This window comes from Heliangelus exortis, chromosome 1, assembly GCF_036169615.1.
Source record: "Heliangelus exortis chromosome 1, bHelExo1.hap1, whole genome shotgun sequence".
In the NCBI taxonomy this organism is placed as follows: Eukaryota; Metazoa; Chordata; class Aves; order Apodiformes; family Trochilidae; genus Heliangelus; species Heliangelus exortis.
In genome coordinates this window covers 71,007,853-71,029,613 of record NC_092422.1, presented here as the reverse complement: position 1 = coordinate 71,029,613, position 21,761 = coordinate 71,007,853, and the positions used below count along the sequence as shown (strand labels likewise).

The following is a 21,761-nucleotide window of genomic DNA, read 5'->3' as shown; positions in this document are numbered from 1 at the left end:
AGGAGGACATTCATTACCTAATGTGATGTGTAGTGTCTGACCAGTAGGCAGCTGGCATTTGCTAGTGCTTATTATTGATTTAAGGTGTCAGTCTTGTATGTTGGCTTTCTGCAGAAGTGAGAGCTGGTTTGGGAAGGGACAGGCTGAGGACCATACCACCAGGAGTGATAGAGTGGAGTGTTAGCTTGGCCTGTGTGATTTCTAGTTGGCTTGCACTTTAGAGATGAGACACCAAAGTTGTGAGCTCTTGAAACTGTACCCATCGCATCTTGTCTTTTTGTGATGTCTACAGTGAAAGCAGATGTATGGAAAGATCGTAGCAACTAAAGTATGTATGGGAAATGACTTCTTTCTGAAATGCTGCTTTAACTGTTGTTTTGAAAGATTTGGTTAGCTGACATACATTTCTTTGAATTAGTGTTTTCTGAGTGTATGTTAACAATATTACATTGTTTCTTGTTCAGATTAAAGATGAGCTGTTCTGTTTGTTAGTCCAAGGGTCACTTGTATTTGGGCAGTACTACCTATTCCTGAATGACCACAGAACCATTTTGCAAAGCTGTTTTGGAAGTCCCAGGTCTGGTGAGGTGAGGTGAACTTCACTCACCAGATCTCCTATGGAAAAAGGAAAAAAAAAAAATCTCCAAAGAATTAAACAACTGTTACAGCTCCAAGGATTATATTAATTTTGACGCTTGTTACTTTTGAGAGCTTTCCCATACACTTCAGTAATGCTTCTAAAATAAGATTTTTGTACAGAAAACTTCATTTTTAAATATGAATGGGTCTCTGGAACTAACAATATATAATTATAATGAATTTTTAGACTGCACATATAATCTGTAGGATCGTTATTTGTGCTTTTTAAAATGCTGATATTATGCTTGTACAATATTAAAGCAATTTGGTATAGTGAAACCATGTATTTATATTGGCAATTATATTTATGGAGCTTGTTGCATTTCATAGATCAAAGAGGAAAAAGTTGTAGTAATATATTAAAACAAATGGAATAAAATATGGATTATTCATCACAAACATTTTCTGTTGAGAAAGGTAATGCATAGAATTTATTTGTTTTTTATTTTTTCTTTTAAATGTAATCAGGTTGTGGTGGATATAGATTCTACTATTGTTTGAAATATGTCATATTTTGCAGACTAATAACACATACCAATGAGAAAGGAAATACAATCCTGAAATTTATCCTGTGAATTTCATGGTTATATTGCAAATAATTAGTGTACAAAGTGCAAGAGTGTGAGCATAAAACTTGATGGTGCCTGATATTGAGTCATAATAACATGGGTACTGAAGAGCTGTTAAGTTTTAGGAGCAGAAGTGTTGATACACTCTTGCCAAAGATACAGGTGTAGTATATAATAATAGCCCTTCTATAGGAACTGGAACAGAATAGGAGAAAATACAGTAAACCATCACATGGCCAGTATGTAGTACAATGCATTTAGTTTTGGAATTAGAAAAGACTCTATGGCAATGCATGGAGTATCTGTTGTCTATATTGTTTATAGTAAGACTTTATTCTAGAAGGAATCATTGCAATACAGTTCTTGGGTATATGTGGGAGATATTAGAAGTGTCTGAGGTGCATCTTCACATTAGTTTTTTCGTGTGGATGAGAGTTTGCTTTTGTAGTGAGTCTCATGAGCATCATGATTACCTTTTGCTTCACATCCTGAACTAGTCTGAGAGCTCATGCAGTGGATTTCTTCTGGATGAAGATAACTGGAAGAGCTGATCCAGGGGAATACTATGTACTTTACTAATGAGCTTTGTGTCCACTGGACCAGATTAGAACTAGTTAATGGAGAAAGAAAAGGGGAAGTTGGTGTATATGTAGTGCAGACATCAAGTCCATCAACACCACTTGTGCTGACCAGATGTGTTCTTATGGTTCACATGACTTCCTAGCATGGAGATGCTCTGGGGTTTTTGAAGCTGATTCTGGAATGATCAGCTGGTAGGCAATGCAGGCAAGCACAGGTGAATTTAGCCTGTGGTAAATGTACCACATCACTTGCTGTTGGGAATCATACAACTGACCAATAATCTTATAATTATATAGAAAAGTGATATGGACTATAATTTTCAGTTATCAAGTCAAATCAGCATTAAAAGCAGCATGCATGCATTTCTGAAGCCTGGAATACTACTGTTTTTTGGTAAATCGGTTGTGTTTTTCAAGTACATTCAATAGGTCGTATATGTCTAAATTTATACTGTATTTTGCATAAGTAAACACTTTAGAATGTATTTTGTTCTTTTCAATGTTAATTTCCCAGTGGGCTACATTTCCTGTCACATCCTTGAGCCGACATACACTTTTACTGTCTTGTTATTTCATTTGTATAGCAAATGTACTTTATGACACGACAAAAAAAAAGAAAAAAAAGGCACATTAGCATTTTGGAAGAGTGGGGGTTTTGAAATAGAGCCTAGAAATAGTAAACAAAGTGTTTTTACTTCCCTTCTTAGTGCTATTAGATTAATTTCTGTTCAACTGGATTAATTAAGCCCAAGAAATGTGTGCAGGAGTTGGCCCAAAGTGTATGCTGTAGTGTGAGAGTCCATATTTAGTTTTAATATCTTCAAGTTAAATGCAGTGTATCTAATTCCTCCTGTTTCTTAGTGAAGCAGAGTTTATTTCATCTGGATTCTTTTACAGATTGATCGAAACTTCTGCTAAGTAGAGTAAGACCTCAGTTGAGATCAGTCTTAGAAGTGGTTAGAATGAAGTCTGTGAAACCACAAGAAGGCAGTCATAACTCACAAGTGTGGTGGAGACACAAGGATTCCTGTGGCTCGTTTGTTTTTACAGCTTGTGCTTATTTAGCAGTTTTTCTACCCATTTGGGAAGACGCTGTTGTAAAGAGAGAAAAGGTGTTCCATACTGAGATGCAAATTTAATCCAAGCAATACATAGCTTTATTTCCAAAACTACTGATCTCCTGCTGTTTGGATCGGTAATGACTTTTGGATGCTGATGATTGTCTTTCTAGGAACCTACTAATGACAAGAGCCAGAAAACTGATACTCATGTGTCTCACATCTTAGCTGATGGTTGCTGATTTTGCTTAATTTCTTTTGTACTTACTCCGATCTTAATGCTCTTTCTGTGTTTTCATTTTGGTGCAGGTAAAGTTGTGGTTGTATATATTTCAGTGTAGACTTTAATAAAAACGATTTGTAATAAAAACTATGAAGATGACTTTGCAGGAACTGTCTAGGAAATACCAGTGCAAGGTTTAGGTCAATACAATTCTATTTCTACCCATTCATCTACAGGGTACCCACATTGTGATAGGAGCACATTACAGGTGATGGCAGCATTAGATTAAATCCAAAAGAAAACTGACTAAGACTTTCTAAAAACCACGATACACATTTTTTGTTGTTAAATCCAGATGTTTAAAATTAGACTGCAGTGTTAGTCAAGCTGTTACCCATGATAATTTAATTTTGGTTTATATTTACAAACTGCAGTTATGTCACCAGAATGAATTTTTAGGCTGATCAGTTTTATATTTCTTATATTCAGTCACCTCTTTAATTTAATTACTTTGGGTTAACCAGTAACCAACATTTACTTTTCTGCAGTTTAACCCTCTGTGTTATAGTAATGCCTTCTTCTAAAGAGGATATGAATTTGATTTAGCTGTGAGGTGGCACAGTAGCTATTTACAGTAACAGAAGAACACTAGGTGTATGTTCCAAAATGCATTATCTCCTTTGGTTTTCTTTTCAGAATACTGTTGGTCAGTTATTTTTTTTTTTTAAAGAGTTGTATGTACTTGTAAGATATCAGTGGAAATATATGTACATAGTTAAGTTTAGTGCTTTGTTTCTTCGTGACTTTTTCTATAAGTAACTCATCAGAAAGTTATACAAATGTCTGATGGTAATGTATTAAACAATGTGGATAATAACAGCTGGGTGCTGTTTGTTATCTTAGTTTTTCTCAGGTTAGAGCCTTGAACAGTGATTTTTTTTTTTTTTCCCTGTTTGTTTCAGTAGATTTTGTATGTTTTGCTGGTTTGCACAATGTTTATTTGTTTTTGTCGTTCAAATTTTGCTTTGTGCTTTCCTTTGCTAGAGAAAAGTCTAAGTACATTTCTTACAGATCAGTAAAACTGAAGATGTTCATATAGACCCCAAAGCACAGTCTCCTGCTGTCAAGCTCAGGGAGGGCTGGCTGTTCCCAGGGCATAGGGACCTGAGAGCCAGGGGTGACCCCATTGCAGGCTGTGGCCTCTCCAAGGGGGGAAGCCCCACAGGGTGGGCAGATCAGGGTGCTGGTAACAGGGTCAGCAACAACCCCAAACCCAAGAAATGATGAGTCAGGGTCAGCCAGGGGCAACTGTGAGATGAAGGTGTGGTTGGTGAGATGCTCTGGGTGAAGGGCTGTCTGAGGGGCAGAGCCGAATGGAGCTACATTTGGCTGAGAGTCGGTCACCAGTGGTGATCCTCAAGTTTCAATTCCAGAGCTGTTTCTCTTCAACGTATTTATCAACAATCTGGAGGCAGGAGTTGAACACGCTATTAGCAAGTTTGCAGATGGTACCAAACTGAGAGGTGCTGTTGACTCTCTTGAGGGATGGGAGGTCTTGCAGAGGGCTTCAGGTCGAGTTGAACATTGGGCAGTCATCATTGGCATGAAATTTAACAAGTCCAAATACCCTTTTCTGCACCTGGGGTGAAGTAGCACTGGACACAAGTCTAACTTAGGGAAGAAATGGACAGAGAGCAGCCCTACAGAAAGGAACTTGGGGGTGGTAGTTCATAGAATCATAGAATTGGCTGGGTTGGAAGGGACCTCTGAGATCATCAAGTCCAACCCTTGATCTCCTACTGCTGCAGTTACCAGCCCATGGCACTGAGTGCCACATCCAGTCTCTTTTTAAATATCTCCAGGGATGGAGAATCCACCACTTCCCTGAGCAGCCCATTCCAATGTCTGAGCAAGGTCAGTGTGAGCCAGCCATGTGCCCTGGCAGTTTAGAGGCTTGCCTTACATAGAGAAGAGGAGGCTGAGGGGTGACCTTATGGCTCTCTACAGCTTCCTGAGGATGGAGAATGAGATGCTGAGCTCTTCTCGCTGGTACCCAGTGATAGAATGTGAGGGAACGATTCAAAACTAAACCAGGGGAGGCTCTTTACCTAAAGAGTGTAGTCAAACAGTGGAACAGGCTTCATAGAGAGGTGGTCAATGTTCTCAGCCTGTCAGTATGTAAGAGGAATTTAGGCAATAACATCCTTTACCTTTTGATCAGCCCTGAAATGTTGGCCAGCACCTTTAGAGTTGGGTCTGGGGACACATAGCACTGCCATAGTTAAGTCCCTATAGTAATTCATGCCTTGGTGAACATGCAGTCAGGAAATATACGTCAGATACAGTATGAATTATATTTTGTCATTACATATAATTTAATGCTGTTGAGATTTTTGAAAGGTAAAGAAAAATGTTGAGGACCTGTCTCTTTAAATTCATCATTGCAACAGCTATTGATTTGTCTACTCAAACACTCTGTTCTAGTTCAGTGGGTATTGTTATTTGAAGAGCTTTTTTATATGCTGTTCTTGTAATTTTAAATGAGTTAGTGAGGTCATCAGGAATAGGCCTCTTCTGTGAGACAGGGGTTTCACACAGAAGCAAATTTAAGATTGGGCAGGGGAGAAAAGGTTTCCAAAACCAATAATAGGAATGCAGGTACTGTTATAGCAAATTAAATGCCTCCTTCATCTTTCATGGCTGATCTCTGGCATTGCAAAAGAAGATTTGTATCTCCTAACATAATTATGGACAGATGCAAACGAAGTAATTTTTTTTAATTTAATTTTATTTTTTTTTTTTTTTGCCATTGCTACAATGAAAGTAGCTTTTACTTGCTTGTGCCCCCTGGGGCACATTATAGATAGGTGAAGATTGATTCTTCATTGCCTCTTTAAATACATTTTTTCTTACAAGAGATGCTGCAAGCCTGTTTTTTTTTAATTTTTTTTTTATTTGAGGGTATAAGAGGGCACAGAATACATATGTTTCTATCTTAACACTTTAGGCCCAAGGACATTTGTGGTTTTCCAAGTGTGTGCATTTAATTGCTTAAATGAAGCCTAGTAAGACTGATTAGAGATGCCAATTTAGCAGTTTCATTGAAAATACTTGTGGATTGTATTGTCATGAAAAATTTGATTCATAAATCTTGTAATATTTTTCTAATTTTTTTTCTTTTTTCCCCTCTGATGTCCTCTTGCCTTTGCTTTTGTAAACTCTTCCCTTATATGTATCAAACAATCCTGGTCTTTGATGGTCTGATCCTGTTTGTCTAGTTTCCTTTGTGGTAGACTGAATGTGTGTGGGGCTCAGGCAGTGGCCTGAGGTCCTCTTGTCTCCATTTGCTATGTGATTTTGGAGTCTTGTCTGCCTGACAACTTTCATATAATGTGTCAGTGCAGGGAAGATAGAATATTTGGAGTTTTCCCCATTAAACACAGCTACTTTTCGGTGTGCCTATTAGGGTTCTTTAAGGTTCCCTTGAAGGGATGCTGGTGGAAGACTTATAGATGGCAGGAACAGTGGTATTTAACTCTTCCTTGAGGCTATTTCTGCATAGCAGAGTTAAGCCACTGCTAAAGACAAAGACAAAACTCTTATTGGCATAAGTCACATCAGGACTGGGTTTGAAGAAAAACAGATGTGAGGGAACTGAGGTTGTAATCTGGAAGCATGTTGAACACTACAGATAAAGCTCAGATTTCTGATAGTTTGCAGTTACAATTTCAGCCAGGTACACTAGATTAAAATCAGAAAAAAAACCCGCAGATGAACATCTGTGCAACTTGGATTAACTATTTATTAAGATGCAGAGTTGAGGAAAGAATTCATTCAGCATTTCTTTCTCCTCTGATACTCTGCTCTTCAAAGGAAGCTGGCAGAATTTACTCTTTCACCTTTTACAACGAAAGGTCATTCACATCATGGTAGTTTGTATGCAAGTGGTGTTGCTAAATGGTACTTTTCTATGTTTTAGTAAACTTACTTTTACATTCAAGTGGTAGTTTTCAGCAGAAAAATGAAAACATTTGTGGACCTTGAAATTATGCAGTAGGAGAGCCACACATCTGGACATTTATGGCATTATTGTCTCAAGTAACAGATAATTCAAAAGCAGGAGTGGTTTTTTTTTCTAGTCCAGTGGAAAGCAGCAAAATAACTGAAGCAAAGCAATGAGCTGCTACTAATCTGTTATTCCAATCAGCTACCTCTGTCACATTTTATATGAAGAAGAAAGGAGGGATAAATTGAAAGTAGCACATAAAATATTGTTTTAACATTACTGCTGGCTAGATCTGTAAATGGAAATAATAAATCCTCATGCAGCGTTGAGGGTAATACTAAAGTATTCCCACTACTATATGTTGTTTACAACTGTTCTGAAGTTTTATTTCTTCTATTTATGTCCCTTTTTGAAGGGGTTGGACCTGACATGTTGCTCATAGTTAGCTATGCTTACACTAGCAAATCTCAGTTTTTAGCTAAATTCTATAGTAATGGCAGATAAAAATGGTATTACAATACAATCATTATTTGATTTTGTAACTCGCTGAAAAGATAAGACAAATGTTTATAAAATATTACAATTACGTTTGTCGTAATTAATTGTTGGTAAAAACAAGGTCTAGAATAACACTTTTCCATGTTTGCTTCTCTTCCACTTGGAGAAGGAAGTCATCAACAAGACGTTGCAGGAATCTCTTGGATTTTTTATGTCTTTCTGTGTTGTCCTTCCAACAGATATTGGCATGGCTGAAGTCTTCCACCAGGGCTTGTGAACATGAGGCTGCTCCTATGTGTCTGTAGCAGGCCTCAACCACTCAGTCTTCCTAGTTGGGTAGACTGTAGGAGATCCCCGCTCTAGTGTCCCCTGTCTCTGCCCTCCCTTTACTCCTCACCCATAAAATCTCAGTCAATCCTTATCCATCCCCAGGCAGAGCTTCACGTACTCCATCTGATCACTGATGCAGAGGGTGACACCAACTCCTTGTCTCTCCTGCCTGTCCTTCTTGAAGAGCTTGTAACCTTCTATTCCAACATGCCAGTCTTAGGAGCCATCCCACCATGTCTCCATTATGCAAATCAGGTCATAGCCCTGCAGGCATGCACGTCTCAGATTTTTTTATTTTATTTTTTTATTTTATTCCCCATGCTACAGGCATTTGTGCAGCAGCATTGAAATTGGGCCCCTGCAGAAGCCAGCTTTCTGTTTGGAAATCCTTTGGGGTATTTCACTGGTATTTCCCCCCTGGCTCTACAGTAAGGCCTTTGACACTGTCTCCTGTAAGATCCATACTGACAAGCTGTTGATGTAGAGGCTGCATAAGAGACAGAGAGGTGGGTTGAAAACTGATTAAATGGCAGGCCCATATGCCAGAAGGTCATGTTGCCATCCAGAGGGACCTGAAAGGCTGGAGAAATGGGCTGACAGAAACCTCATAAATTTCATCAAGAAGGGTAAAGCCTGCCCCTGGGAAGGAACAATCCCATAAATGATGCTGAGGGCTACCCATCTGGGAAACAGTTTTGTTTCTGCAAAGGTCCCGGGTGTCCTGGTGGACACTGAGTTGAGCCATGTGCTCTTGCTGCAAAGAAGGGTAATGACAGCCTGATGTGCACTTGGCAAATTATTTCAAGCAGGTTGAGGAAGCTAATCTTTCTCCTCTGTGCAGCACTGGTGAGGTTGCAGCTGGAGTACTGTGTCCAGTTCTGGGGCTCCTCAGTACAAGAGACAAGGATGTACTGTCCAGTGAAAGGCCACGAAGATAGTGAAGGAACTGGAACATCTCTCCTATGAAAAAAGTCTGAAAGAGCAGAGACCATTCAGCCTACAAAATAGATGGTTGAGGGGGGACCCTATTAATGTAAATGAATAGCTGAAGGGAGGGTTCAAAGATGGAGCCAGTCTCTTTTCAGTGGTGCCCAGTAACAGAACCAGAGACAATGGGTACAAGCTGAAACACAGAAGACTCCCTCTTGACCATCACAAAACAATTTCTTTACTGTGAGGGTGACTAAGTACTGACACAGGTTGTCCAGGTAGGCTGTGGAGTCTCCCACCTTGGAGATACTTGAAAACTTTCTGGACATTATTGTGGGAAATTAGTTGTAGGTGGCTCTTCTTGAGCAGGGGGGGATTGGACCAGATGGCCTCCAACGATCCTTTTCAACCCCAATCATTCTGTTTGTGTGACTTGAACATTCTTAGTCAGAGAATCAGGGAATGGTTTGGGTTAGAAGGGACCTTTTCAACTAGTTCAACTCTGGGATCATTTCACAGCATCAGGTTTTGTCCAACCTGACTTTGTCCATCCTGACTTTGGTCACTTCCACTGATGGGGCATCCACCACTTCTCTAGGCAACCTGTTCCAGTGTGTCACCACCATTGTTGTATCTTCCTTCCATTCAAAACCCGCCTGGACACGTTCCTAGGCGATGTACTCTAGGGGGCCCTGCTCTGGCAGGGGGGGTTGGACTAGATGATCTTTTGAGGTCCCTTCCAACCCCTAGGATTCTATGATTCTATGATTCTATGATGAGAACAGAGTACTGCTGGTTAGAGGGCTGTTCTAGTTGGCTTGCTTCCAATGCATGCTAACTTATTTATTTTTGGTTCTGAATTGTAGCTGCTGTATATCCAGATAATAATTTTGACTTTATCTGAGTGATTTTATACAGAAAATGTTATGTTTATATATTATCCTGTTATTTGCACTTCTCCTTATTAAAGCAAAACAAAAGCCAAGAAAAGGAAGAAAGCTTAGTCCCACTGGTCCTGTGGATTCTGACCTACCTGATTTACAGATCTTTGGTCAGTGAAGGCATAGTACAATCACACTAATTCATTGCTGTGAAAATACCTCTCATAATTCTTTGAAAAAATGTCCTATTACTCCCTCATAGACCACAGCACTCAGATTTCAAGCAACAAATTTACCAGAAACTTCTTTTGTATGATCTCATAAATTATGGAAGAAAAAAACCTGTTTACGTTCCTAAGTGCATGAATGTGCACTCTGTGTTGCATTTTTTTTACCCTATTTCTCATGTTCACTCCACAGAGTTTTTCCGATCTTCATCATACTGCTTTGATCTTTCACTATATAAAGTGAATCAATATTTTGTCTTGTTTGTTTGCTAACCCAACAAACATACACTTCTGGTTCCTTTTACTGGAAAATATTGCTTCCAAATTTGGCCCTTCAGAAGCTCCTCTAGTTGAACAGCAGATTACTGTTTATCCCTGTGCCAGTTTTGTATTTATGTTTCTGTTCCCCTCCTGTTCTCTTTTCCTTCATCTTAAATTATTTTGCATACTGCATTGGTTGTTTTACTGCAGTGAAGACAAATGAGAGCTACAGAACATTGCTCTGTTCCCATATGGGAAATGCACTTTATTATCCAAGAATGTAAAATAAAACCGGCATCGTTGACTTTTGGCAAACTCACGTTGCATTTAGTTGAGTTTTCAATTTACTTCAAGATTGTTCATTATCTTTTCTTGATAATTTTTTTTAATAATTGTGCAATATTGAAATGTGACTTATGGACTTTCCACACTACCAATCCTTATCAATTTCTGAAATGCAAGTGTTCCTTTTCACAGAATCACAGGATCAACCAGGTGGTTTCCCACCTCTGAGATCATCAAGTCCAACCCTTAATCCACTACCAGTCCTTTTGTTTTTGTTTTTTTTTTGATTTTGTTTGCTTTCTAGCAAGACTAGATAGTAAGTGTTTATAAAAATGGACTAAAAGGTGACTTTATTCAGTCTTCTGCCACCCTTATTTGTTGAAATGCTTTCCTAACCTTTCTCTTGTCAGTTTATATGTGTTGACCCTTTTACTCAACACTTGTGGGTTGAAATCAGGATTGGTAATAATTTTGCAACACAACATCATTCTCTAAGCAGAACTGAAAGGTGAATTCTGTTCAAACCTGTTTGGGTGATCGTGTCTAGTCTTACAGAAAAGTTAGTGTTCATGTTTTTTTTCTTTGTCTTTCAGAACAATGGGTCACTGTCTTGGTGCCAGAATCATAAACAGTGTTCAAAGGTATGTCCTTTTTTAACCCCTCTCATTTAATTTGCCTTGTTACTTTCAATATCTTGTCTGTACTTTCTGGGCCTTACCTCTTAGCCTGTTTTTAGAAGCATCTGTTTATATTTTATTTGGAAAGCTCAACCTATAATAAAATATCCAAATAAAAACCAAGTGATTTACTCTTTCAGGGCAAAGGAAGGATGTTTGAGGATACATTAGCTAAACCGATATAATTTCCTAGTCTTCAGCAAACTTTACACTGGCTAAAATCTGGTGTATCGTTTGTGTTTTTTCAGTATTTTTGGTCATCAGGGAGTAAAAAATATCAATCACTTTAAAATTTCTAATAGCACTGAGGTTTGCCAAGATTTGACATTTCACTCAGTTTGGGTATTTAATACAAATAAATACAAATTGCAGTGGCTCTGCTGGTACCCTGTCCTATCTACCACTTTAGTCCTGAAAGCCTAGAGGGTAGGTGAGCTCATTGTCATCTGATTCTCCTGTTCAAGTGTCTTTCTATTGTGCCTGGATAGAGACAACAAAGATTTGGGAGTTTTTCTGGGTCAGAGTGGAACTGCATACTCTAGTGCTGACTATTCGTAAGCATCATGGAAATTTACCTGAAAAAGGCAAATTTGGTTTTTTTTTCTAATTTTCTTAAAAAGGTATTTCCACAATAACATTGGCCTTTTAACTGAAATATTTATTCTTTTTCTTTCAATGAATGTCATTTTGAAAGTAGGATTAAGTCCTAGTAACATTCTGTATTGTTTTAATAATGTAACCTACGTAAATACTGTTGCTAACCCTTGTTTTTATCACAGGGTAATTTTTTCTTTACATTTAAAGAGTGAGATTACTTGTTTCTCGATCTCATTTTGATTGAAATGAATGGGGTTTTAAATTGACTAATTTAGTGTTGACTGTTCTACTGCAGGAAAATAAACCAAACCTGATAGTTCTTGTCAATATTGAAACCACAGTATAAAAATGTCAGTATAAGAAGGGAGTGCTGTCCTGTTTTTTTCATTACAATGAAACTTTTATACTTCACTATTTCATGATCTCTGAGGCCAGCAAAGCCATCTACTATCACATCTCCCATGAATCCATATGTATTCACAAATAGCAGGTCTAGGAAGGCATTTTTCTGTTTGACTCACTGAGTACTTGGGACAAGAAGTTATCTTCCACAGACTTCAAGACTTTCCCAAATCTTCTCATCACAGCTGTATGATATTTCCAGCTGAAAGTTGAAATTTTCCATAAGTACAAGGCCTGCTGGTCCAGAGATTTCTCCTAATTGCCTATAGAATAATTAATCACTGATTAATTTCTAGCTGGTTGTTTAGTGGTAGACACCCACTACATCTACATGTTGTTTTCCATCCCATTGATCCTCACCCAGAAGCTCTCAACCACACCATCACTGTAAGGGCTGTACAATCAAATTCCTCCCTTACACACACTGCAACAGTCCTGAGCAACAAGTAGATCTCCATCCCAGCACTGCAGTCCTGGGTCTCATTCCACCAAATTTCATTAATACCAATTATACATAACTTTGGAAATTAACCAGTGCTTCCAGTTCATTGTGTTTGTTTCTCATGCTGCATGCCTTGATGTACACACATTTCAGATATGCCTCTTAACCCTGTGTGCTTCCAAGAGCAGAACAGTGTAAATGTTCCCACTAACATTTCCAGCTTCATCAGGATTGATGCTTCATGTCTTTGGGCTTACTTCTCCTTTCCCCCTTCAAATAGTCATATTTTCTATGATATTGAGTGCTCTGAGTTATGTAGGCAATTATTTTAAAGCATATGAGGTAAAGGTTATATGCATGAAGAAAGAGTGTATGTAATAGATTGATCTCATCTAGCATATAATGATCTAATCTGTTATTTCAGTGTAAAGAATCCAACATGTTTCCAAGACAGATAGCTGGTTGATTTTGATGTGCATTTTAGCCCTCATAAATACCAGAAAAGTTCCCTCTAAATGACAACATATAGAAAAAAAAACCTTCTTTTTTTTTATTTTTTAGTATAGCTATAGCCACTAGGGAGGGAAAGGTAGGACAGACAGAGCAGTGTTTAAAATATCTTTAATTGAATATAAACCAGAATTTTTCATGATGCTGCTGAGAAACGTTTGTGATACTTTTTGTTGGATATTTGTTTATCATTTGTTACAGTGATAGGTCGCAGAGCATTTTTCTTTTTTCTTCTCTAAAATAGGTTTTATAAATGAAAGTCACATAACAAAATCGGTATGGATTCTAGCTCTTTCTGCAATCTTTCTCTTAATTTTCATTGATATTAATGAGAAATTCTGAGTAGAGATATGTGTGTTCAGTGTTGACAGAATTTTGACAGATGTGGTATTTATTGTATTTGTGTTTTCTGGACCTGATCTTATCATCTTTACTTGCAATTCCCAATGTTTATAAGGGTAGAAAATAGTATTCTTATTTTTTTCCTATGTATACATATGGTTATCTGGAAATTTCATTATATTGCTTCTTGACATTAAATACAATTTATCTAATAGGTTCAGGAGAAAAGCAGAAAGCATCCACTTATTTCACAACTGTATTTTTTCATATGCATATTATCTCACTGACTATATACAGGTAGGGGAGCTGTTTCAGTCCCCTGGTGTGCTTTGAACAGTACCTTCACCTTCATGTTATCAACTTGAAATAAAGCATTACAGTAACCATCAAACTTGTTTATCAACTTCCCATTAATAACTATGTGTTGATTAAAGTACTACGTGATGTGTGAAACTATCAGTCTGGCCCAATAAAATAATCTACAAGAAACGCTTAAGTACTTCAAAGGTAACAGTGTTGCCAAGGAGCTTTTCTCTTTTTGTACAATGACACTAAACTGTTCTATGTTATTTTTGTAATTTCCCTGCTGATTTCACCTTTGCTATTGGATAACTTCAAAATTTTTACATGATTCCTGTTTAAAACTTTGCCTCTCCTCAATTTATCCTCTGAAAATCCTTGCTGTATTCTGCCTTCTTCTTTCCTCTAGTGTCACTATTCTGTATGTTTCTTACAAATCTACTAAAGAATCAGTGAATTGTCTAGGTAGGAAGAACCTCCTGAGACTTTCAAGTGCAACCTCCCCCTACTCAAGGGGGTTCAGCTAGAGCAGGCTGTCAAGAACCATGTCCAGTTGCACCTGAGTACCTCCACAGAAGACCAAAACCTCTCTGGGCAACTTGATCCAGTGTATGAGCACCTGCACAGTGAGAATGTTTTTTTATTTCCTGTTTTTTAATTTGTGCCCATTGCCTCTTGTCTGGTCCAAGGACATGACTGAAAAAAGGCTGACTACCTTTTCTTCATTTCTTCCCATGAGGCATTTGTAAACAAAGGTAAAAACCTTTTTCTCTCCAGGCTGAACAGTCCCAGCTCTCTGAGCTTCTCTGTATATGGCAGATGCTCCACTGAATCATGTGCCCCTATGTTTTCTTCTTTTCTACTTATGGTTTCTAAGCCCAAAATGACTTCTGCCTATTGTCATTCACAAAGCTCCTGTTGAGCCCATAAAATCCCACTGCCTTCTGTCGTCTTATTAACAGTCTTGCTAAACTGTATATCAATACATAGTGTATGCTTTTCCTGCTCCTTTTTGCTGGTTTACTTTTACAGTGTGAGCTCCATGGTTTCAAGGCTATTCTTCTCAAGTACTTGAAAGTGCACATAACAGGTGCTTCCCTATAAAAAAAACAGTAGGAGTTGAATGCTCGTGAGAGTAACATGAAATGACAAAGTGCCCTGCATTGATGCTGGTTTAGTGAAAAATGTATTTTAGCCTTAAGGGGGGGCAAAATGACTGGGAAAGGCATTTTGAGTGAGTTTGTGAAGTGGAGATATTTATTTTTTTTTTCACAGCTCCTTACACAAGTTTTGCTTTTTGAAAGCAACTGAAAGTCAAACGACCAGCAAGCATAATTTAGAACTGCATGTGCAGTGGCATTTACAAGGGCTGGAGATAAATGGGGATCATCATAATGCACTGTGAATTGCAATACAGCTTTCTTGTTCAGAGCAGCCAAGGCAGTGGTTCCTGATTGATTGAATCTGCAGAATGGCTTGAAAGGCTATTTTTTTGAGGTTTCAGAACTGAGAGGAAAATGTGAAAATAAAGATAAATAAGTTTACAAATAGTACTGCCAAACAAACATGCTGTTACAAAAAGACAACTCTGATTTCTTTTTAGACTAATACATACTCCTGAATTCAGTCTGTGAGCAATTGTTCCAGGCTTCCAGCTGAGCTCTTTCCAAAGATAATGCAGGTGGAAAGATGAGTTAATGGTTTAAACAATTAGAGATTTGATGCACTCTTCCATCTGTCAAAGCCCACTGAAATGAAAGCTCACAGTTTTAATTTGTGCCTCCAGCATCTAACTCAGTCTGAAATGGTGTCAGCGATTTGCCCTGCCCACAGTCCTGTCATTCTTATGGTAAGCATTCTGTGCACACATGCTGGGAGACTTTTATCAAACATATTAGTGTGCATTTGAGAGAACATTAGCCTGAAATAGCTGGAACATTCCAGGTTTCTTAGCCTGGAAACTCATCTCTGTTGGAAAGTATGTTGAGCCACAGTTGTGTACACAAGAAAGCTACAGCAGGATAGGCATAGCTTTGTAAAATTTAAGAGGAATAGTGGTTCTTGGTATTGTCAGTCTATTGTGATTTAAGTTACCACCCGTGAGAGGGTGAGATAATGGGCATTTTTGGTTTTTGGCTAAAAAGAAAGAATGAATAAACGTTTCTTTCTTGATCTGCTAGACAGAGTGGTTTTCTTTCATCTGGAAAAAAGATAGACAAAACCATTTAATAGAGCTGAGTTCATAAGAATTGGTTAGGTTATTGATGTGGTAAATAGATAAAATAATCCTGAGCATTATAAGGGATAAGAAGGCAGATGTAATACTGATTGCTTGCATTCTTATGGATGATACTTTAATTTTTTTTTTAAAATTATATTCATCTATAAAGAGGTAGAGAGGGCTGAGACAGTCATAGTGGTTACATGACTAAAGCTGTAGCCAAGAAGTAGGTTGACTGAAGTTTCTGGATATTTGTGTTTGGTGAAATAGAAGAAAGAGCTTTGTGATTCAGTGTTTATCTTTATACAAAAGCATTAATGTATAAATGGGCTGTGTTGACAGGAATCCCTTTGTTCTCTATGGACCTTAAGAACTGACAGATAAACAGAGTTCACATCCAAACAATGTTTAGAGTACATTGTAATTCTCAGATGCATTACACTATATTTTTAAATATAAAATTTTATCTTTCAGGTATTTAAAACCCCCAAACAATTCTATTAGAACATGGGACACTGAAACAAGTGGAAATGAAGAAAGTTCATAATCTTCAGTTACCATGTTGGATCACATCATTCATACACCCAGTTTAATACTGTTTTACCAGCTAGATTCTCCACAGATAAGTGAACCTGAAGGTGTGGAATAACCTGCTGCTAGAAGAAAAATTACCGAATTCTTATTACTTAATTTTGGGTGACACTGTGAAACGTAAAGGATGGTCCTTCCCCATACACTAATTTTGGTTTCTCAGCTCTTACTGTTTATAAGTTTGTTCAATTTAAATGTTTTTGTCTTGAAGAAGAGATCTTCGGGCTTGACAGAATTTGTTTTGCTTGGCCTTCTCTCTGAATAGTCCTGCTGATAACTCCTTCTCTAGGACAAATTATTAGAATTATGTTATTTTATTTTTTTATAGTATCATAGAATAGTTTTGGGTCGGAATGGACCTCTAAAGGTCATTTAGTCCAACCTCCCTGCTATGAGCAGCGACACCTTCAACTAGATCAGGTTGCTCAGATCCTTGTACAGCCTGACCTTTCTAGGGATGGGCAACCTGTTGAGTGTTTCACCTGCCTCCTTGTAAAAAATTTCTTCCTTATTATCTAGTCTAAATCTACCTTCTTTCATTTTGAAACCATTCCCCCTTATCCTATTGCAAAAAGCCCTGCTAAAAAGTCTGTCTCTGTCTTATAAGCCACTTAAAGTATTGAATATCTACTATAAGGTCTCCTCAGAGCCTTCTCTTCTTCAGGCTGAACAACCCCAAGTCTCTCAGCCTTTCCTCAAATGAGAGGAATTTTTGTTGCTATTTTGTGTGATCATTTTTCTTCTCCAAAAAGATGATCACTGCTTCTAGAGCCCTTACAATGGGCAGGGAAGAAAGGATCATACTGGTTGTCTGTCCCTGTGTGTCAGGTTTTCTTTGATGCAGAATTCTGCTGAATTTCTCATTGATCTTCATTGTGGGTTTATAGAAGAGGCTGGTTCTTCTGGAGCTTGCTTTTCTGGCCTCTTTTATCTGGTCCACTTGCTAATGAAGGTAACCAAGCCTGACCACTGTGCTGCTTGAAATTTAAACCACTGAATGCTGAGCAGACTGAACCAATGCTGAGCACAACCAGCCAAAGATAAAGTATTCCTCTTTCATGTAGAAAGGGCACAAAATTTTCATTAATGACTCAATTGTGCCAACACTGGCTTTGAGGATTATAGTATAGCAGTCTCTACTCACATCTCAAAAATGCAAATGATGGCTTTTTACCTTAAAGTCTGCATGCTCTCACTATATACAGATGTACATCACAGCTAAAGGGAGAAATGTGTGCATGGGCATACACACACACACATACCCAACAGATATTTATTGAAGCTGGCATGCTGAAGCACTAAATGCTTATTTAACCTAGCTTTATCTGCTTCAGTGAACACTGTTCAGAATCCAAAGATATTCAGACTGCAGAACCCTTTATTTGAGCACAAAAATAATCCCTAGGAACTTTTAAATAGCAACAGAACTATGCAGCCTAATCAACTGTAAGTTTTTGTCATCTAGAAAGCAGTTTGTTAAGTAATATCTAGGAGAAGGCTGATCATTACTGGAGCAACACTGGTCAGACAGTACAGACAGTACCACTAAGACTAAGAAATATTAGGAGTAAATTTGCTTGAATGCAAGGAACAGATTTATCCTTTTAAATCTTACATGTTTTCCCAGGTCTCTCACTACTCATTTTGCTCAAACCTTGTACATATTGTTTTTCTCATCTTTTAATAACTTTACACTCTATATGCAGAGGGAAATGTATAACATGTAAGTGTATTTGAAGTTTTGATTTCCCAAATACAGTATTAGTTCCCTAAGCTCAGCTGCATAAATTACTATTTGGGAACCTTAATAGCTCATGTAAGTCAGAGAATCTGTTCAAAATTTATAATTTTGCAGTTGAGATCAGAATCTTAATTTTATCTTATTAAATTACATTTCATTAACCTAATTAATTCTCAGTGCAAACCAGGCTGTAATAGTCCATTTAAATGTATGGTTCTTTTTTCCTCTTGTGGGAGACAACTGCAGCGTTAGATCAAATATAGCTCTAGTCAAGTGAGAAAGACAAAATGTACTTGCGTTGTCCTTTAATATATAAAATGTATTAAAAATATTAATATTCAAGGCACTGTAGAGGGACAGAACCTGAAAACCACATTGTGTCTGTATCTGAGCCTTGAATTTAAAAGTTTTGCTTGACTAGACCCAAGGCACTGTTCGAAACCCACTTAAGTAAGGAATAGTGACTTTAAACAAGCTTTGTATCTACCCATAAGGCAAGATTGTGCTTTTTCAAGTTACTACCTTGGAGTTTCTCCATTACTGTAATAGTGAAAGAAACATAAAAAGCTGTTTATGTAGATTAGGATACTGTGCTGAGAGAAAGGCAACTGTCTTTGGGGTGTGTGGTCAAGGATGTAAGTGCCCTTTTCTCCAGACACTCATTGAGTATAAGGAAAGCATTGAGCTGGAAGTGGGAGTTATGGTTTTTCCACTTTTGAGTGTCTACAAAGAATTGGGAAGCCATCTGAACATGGAAGCATGCTCTGTCCTGAAACAGAAATTGGAGGTTTTGTTTCGTAAGACATTACGAATATTTAATGACTTCCGTAAGTCATTAAAGATTAATAACAACGCACTGTCTGTATATTAGAACAACTGTCTGTTCACAACAGATAATGTTTCTGAGAAGACATAGTGTAAAAGAGTTGTGTTTGTGCCATGGATTATATGCAGATCTCCTCCTCAGAAAGTTATGCCGAAATCACTTCGTGGTGTAGTTGCAGGTTACCAGGCCAAAAAGGTAACCGCTTGTCATCATTTGGCCATGAGGAACTAAAGGAGGGATTTCAGAGAGGGGTGGAACACAGAGGGGTCTGTTCCCTCCCATGTTCTATCAAGCTCAGGCAGACAAGCAGCACCTTTCTTTTTCGCTCACTCCTGCCTGCACTGCTGTTTCCCAGCCCTCCTTTACCAGCAGCTCTCCACCTGCTCTCCAGAGCCCACATCTATCAGGTGCTGGGAAGAGCCTTGGCTCCCTGCTCCTGAGTCAGCCCCCAGCCAGGAATACAGTCAGGCCTCTTTCTCAATACTGAGGTCCCTTATGTGTCTACAGGTGGGTCTAAAGACTACTTCCTGCAGTCTAATTTGCAATTGATTTGCATCCTTATTTTATAGAAGTGAACAGTTGCATGGGTTTAAATTAAAGGGTAAAATCATATTTCTTGAATGTTGGCATAGATATTTAATGTGTATGGGAAACGTGAAGGGGTATTTTGGATTCATGTTCAACCCAAGAAGTTACCAATGCGGGAATACCAACTAAAATGAAAGAAGACAAAGTGTAAATGTTAGCATTGTACTATTTTGATGTTGGTGTATGTAGCATAAAAGAGATTTCCTTTTTCAAGAAGGTATTTTTAGCTTATGCCTTCAGGTATGAAAGGATTGTCATAATTAATTCTGGAAAAAGGATTTTTTCTTTGGAGTGTGAACCAGGACACTGAGTTATGATATTTATCCCAGAATATCTATTGTTGTGCTTAGTTTAACATATAAAACATGTGGATTCCAACAAATGTAAGAGTTTGCAACCTCTGACTTTGGATAAAGGAAATAGATGTCAATGTTTTATAAGTGCTGATGTCTCACAGAAAAACTCCTACATCTTTCTACTGGAGATGTTTTCTGCCCATAGATTATTTAGGGTTTTATTTTCCTGCCATTATTTGTCATTGAAGGCATTGATGTGATAGAAGTATCATCTTTCTTTATAATTCAGCTGTTCCTGCTGCACAGTTTCCTCAGCCAAAGTTGTCTTTTGCTTCGTGTCATCATACACAAAGTCTATGACAATTGTGACCTACCTGTTTTGGTAGGGTCTCATGATACAGAAAATAACCACCACTCATTAACAATGACCCATTTTTTCCAAAAGATTTATTAAATCTTTCTGTTTCATAACTGAATATTTTAGAATTAATCTATACTTATGTAATACATTTGAATAACAAATTACTACTTTAAAAAAGGAAGAGATTTCATTGGTAGATTTCTTGCCTTGTTTTATCCCTTTAATTTCTACTCCCATCATTAAATAAACCGAAACCAGGAGAACTAAAATAATGTAGGTTTATTGAGCGGAAAAAAACATTTTATCGAAGGAATAGTGGTGCACAAAATCACAATATGTACTTCATTCAAAGTAATATCTGGCTGTAGGGGAAATAATCTTTTTTTTCATGTTTCATACACTTAATAAGGGCTTGAAAGTATTGCAGAAATAAGAATTTAAATCCTTAAATGGCAAATAAGTAGGTCATCTTCATCTTCAGGGAAAGGCCTCATTATTTCTGGGTCCAAAATTATGCAAATTAATCTTTTAATAGACTTGAAAGTAGTTATTGTATGGAAGTGGTTGCATCTATATGCAGTTCTTTAGAGATGCCCTTTAATTTTTTTTTTCCAGAAAACATCAACAGCAAAATAGATTTGCAAATACTGTTCATATGCATGAACGTTTTTAATCACTAATACAGGAAGATCAAATTTACTATAAATTCAGCCCTTCCTACCCCTTTTTACTGCTTCAGTGGTAGAAAGGTTGTTAGATGTAATACTGATTTAGAAGTGTTTGGGAAGTGCACAATGTGCTTGATGGCCATTTAAACTTCTATTTTTGGCAGATCATATAAAAATGTTACAGATAGTGGTGGTATTCTATAAAAGAAACAGTAGGCAGACAACGTGGTGGTGAAGGAACAGTGAACAGGCATGTATAGTAGTGTAGGCAGATCACATACCCACATCTTTGCCAAATGCCTTGCCAGCAGGATCCTTCTAGTGAAGGCTTGTTGCACCTCTTCCATCTGCTTACAAAATCTTCCCCTTTTAAGAACATGAGCTATGGTTTTACTTCACTAACTTAACTTTATTAAAAAATGAAATTCAAATCAATAAAAAAGAAAGAAGAGCTTATGTTATAGTAATTTGAAGGGCTTTACTCCTGAATTGTAAGAATTTTCTTAGTAGATTAATACAGTTCAAACAGATGCATGTGTGGAAAGTGTGGTTTGTGTTTGCACACTTGATTCATATGTTTTCATATTGCACACTCACTTGATTCATATGTTAGTTCAGAGTGACAATTTAAGTACATTGCAGTTTGGTGTTTGTTTGTTTGTTTGTTTTTTTCTAGGGAAAGGCTGAAATACCTCACTAAGGTTGTACTTT

The 21,761-nt window shown here is 37.6% G+C and overlaps 1 protein-coding gene across 1 annotated transcript in view; it reads left to right on the top strand.

The window, feature by feature from the left end:
- Positions 1–21,761, top strand: part of ANOS1 (anosmin 1) — a 126,405-nt gene that overhangs the window by 14,372 nt on the left and 90,272 nt on the right. The window contains exon 2 of the mRNA XM_071747787.1: positions 11,082–11,129. Within this exon, the coding sequence (XP_071603888.1) occupies positions 11,082–11,129 (48 nt within the window). The remainder of the gene's footprint in view (positions 1–11,081; positions 11,130–21,761) is intronic.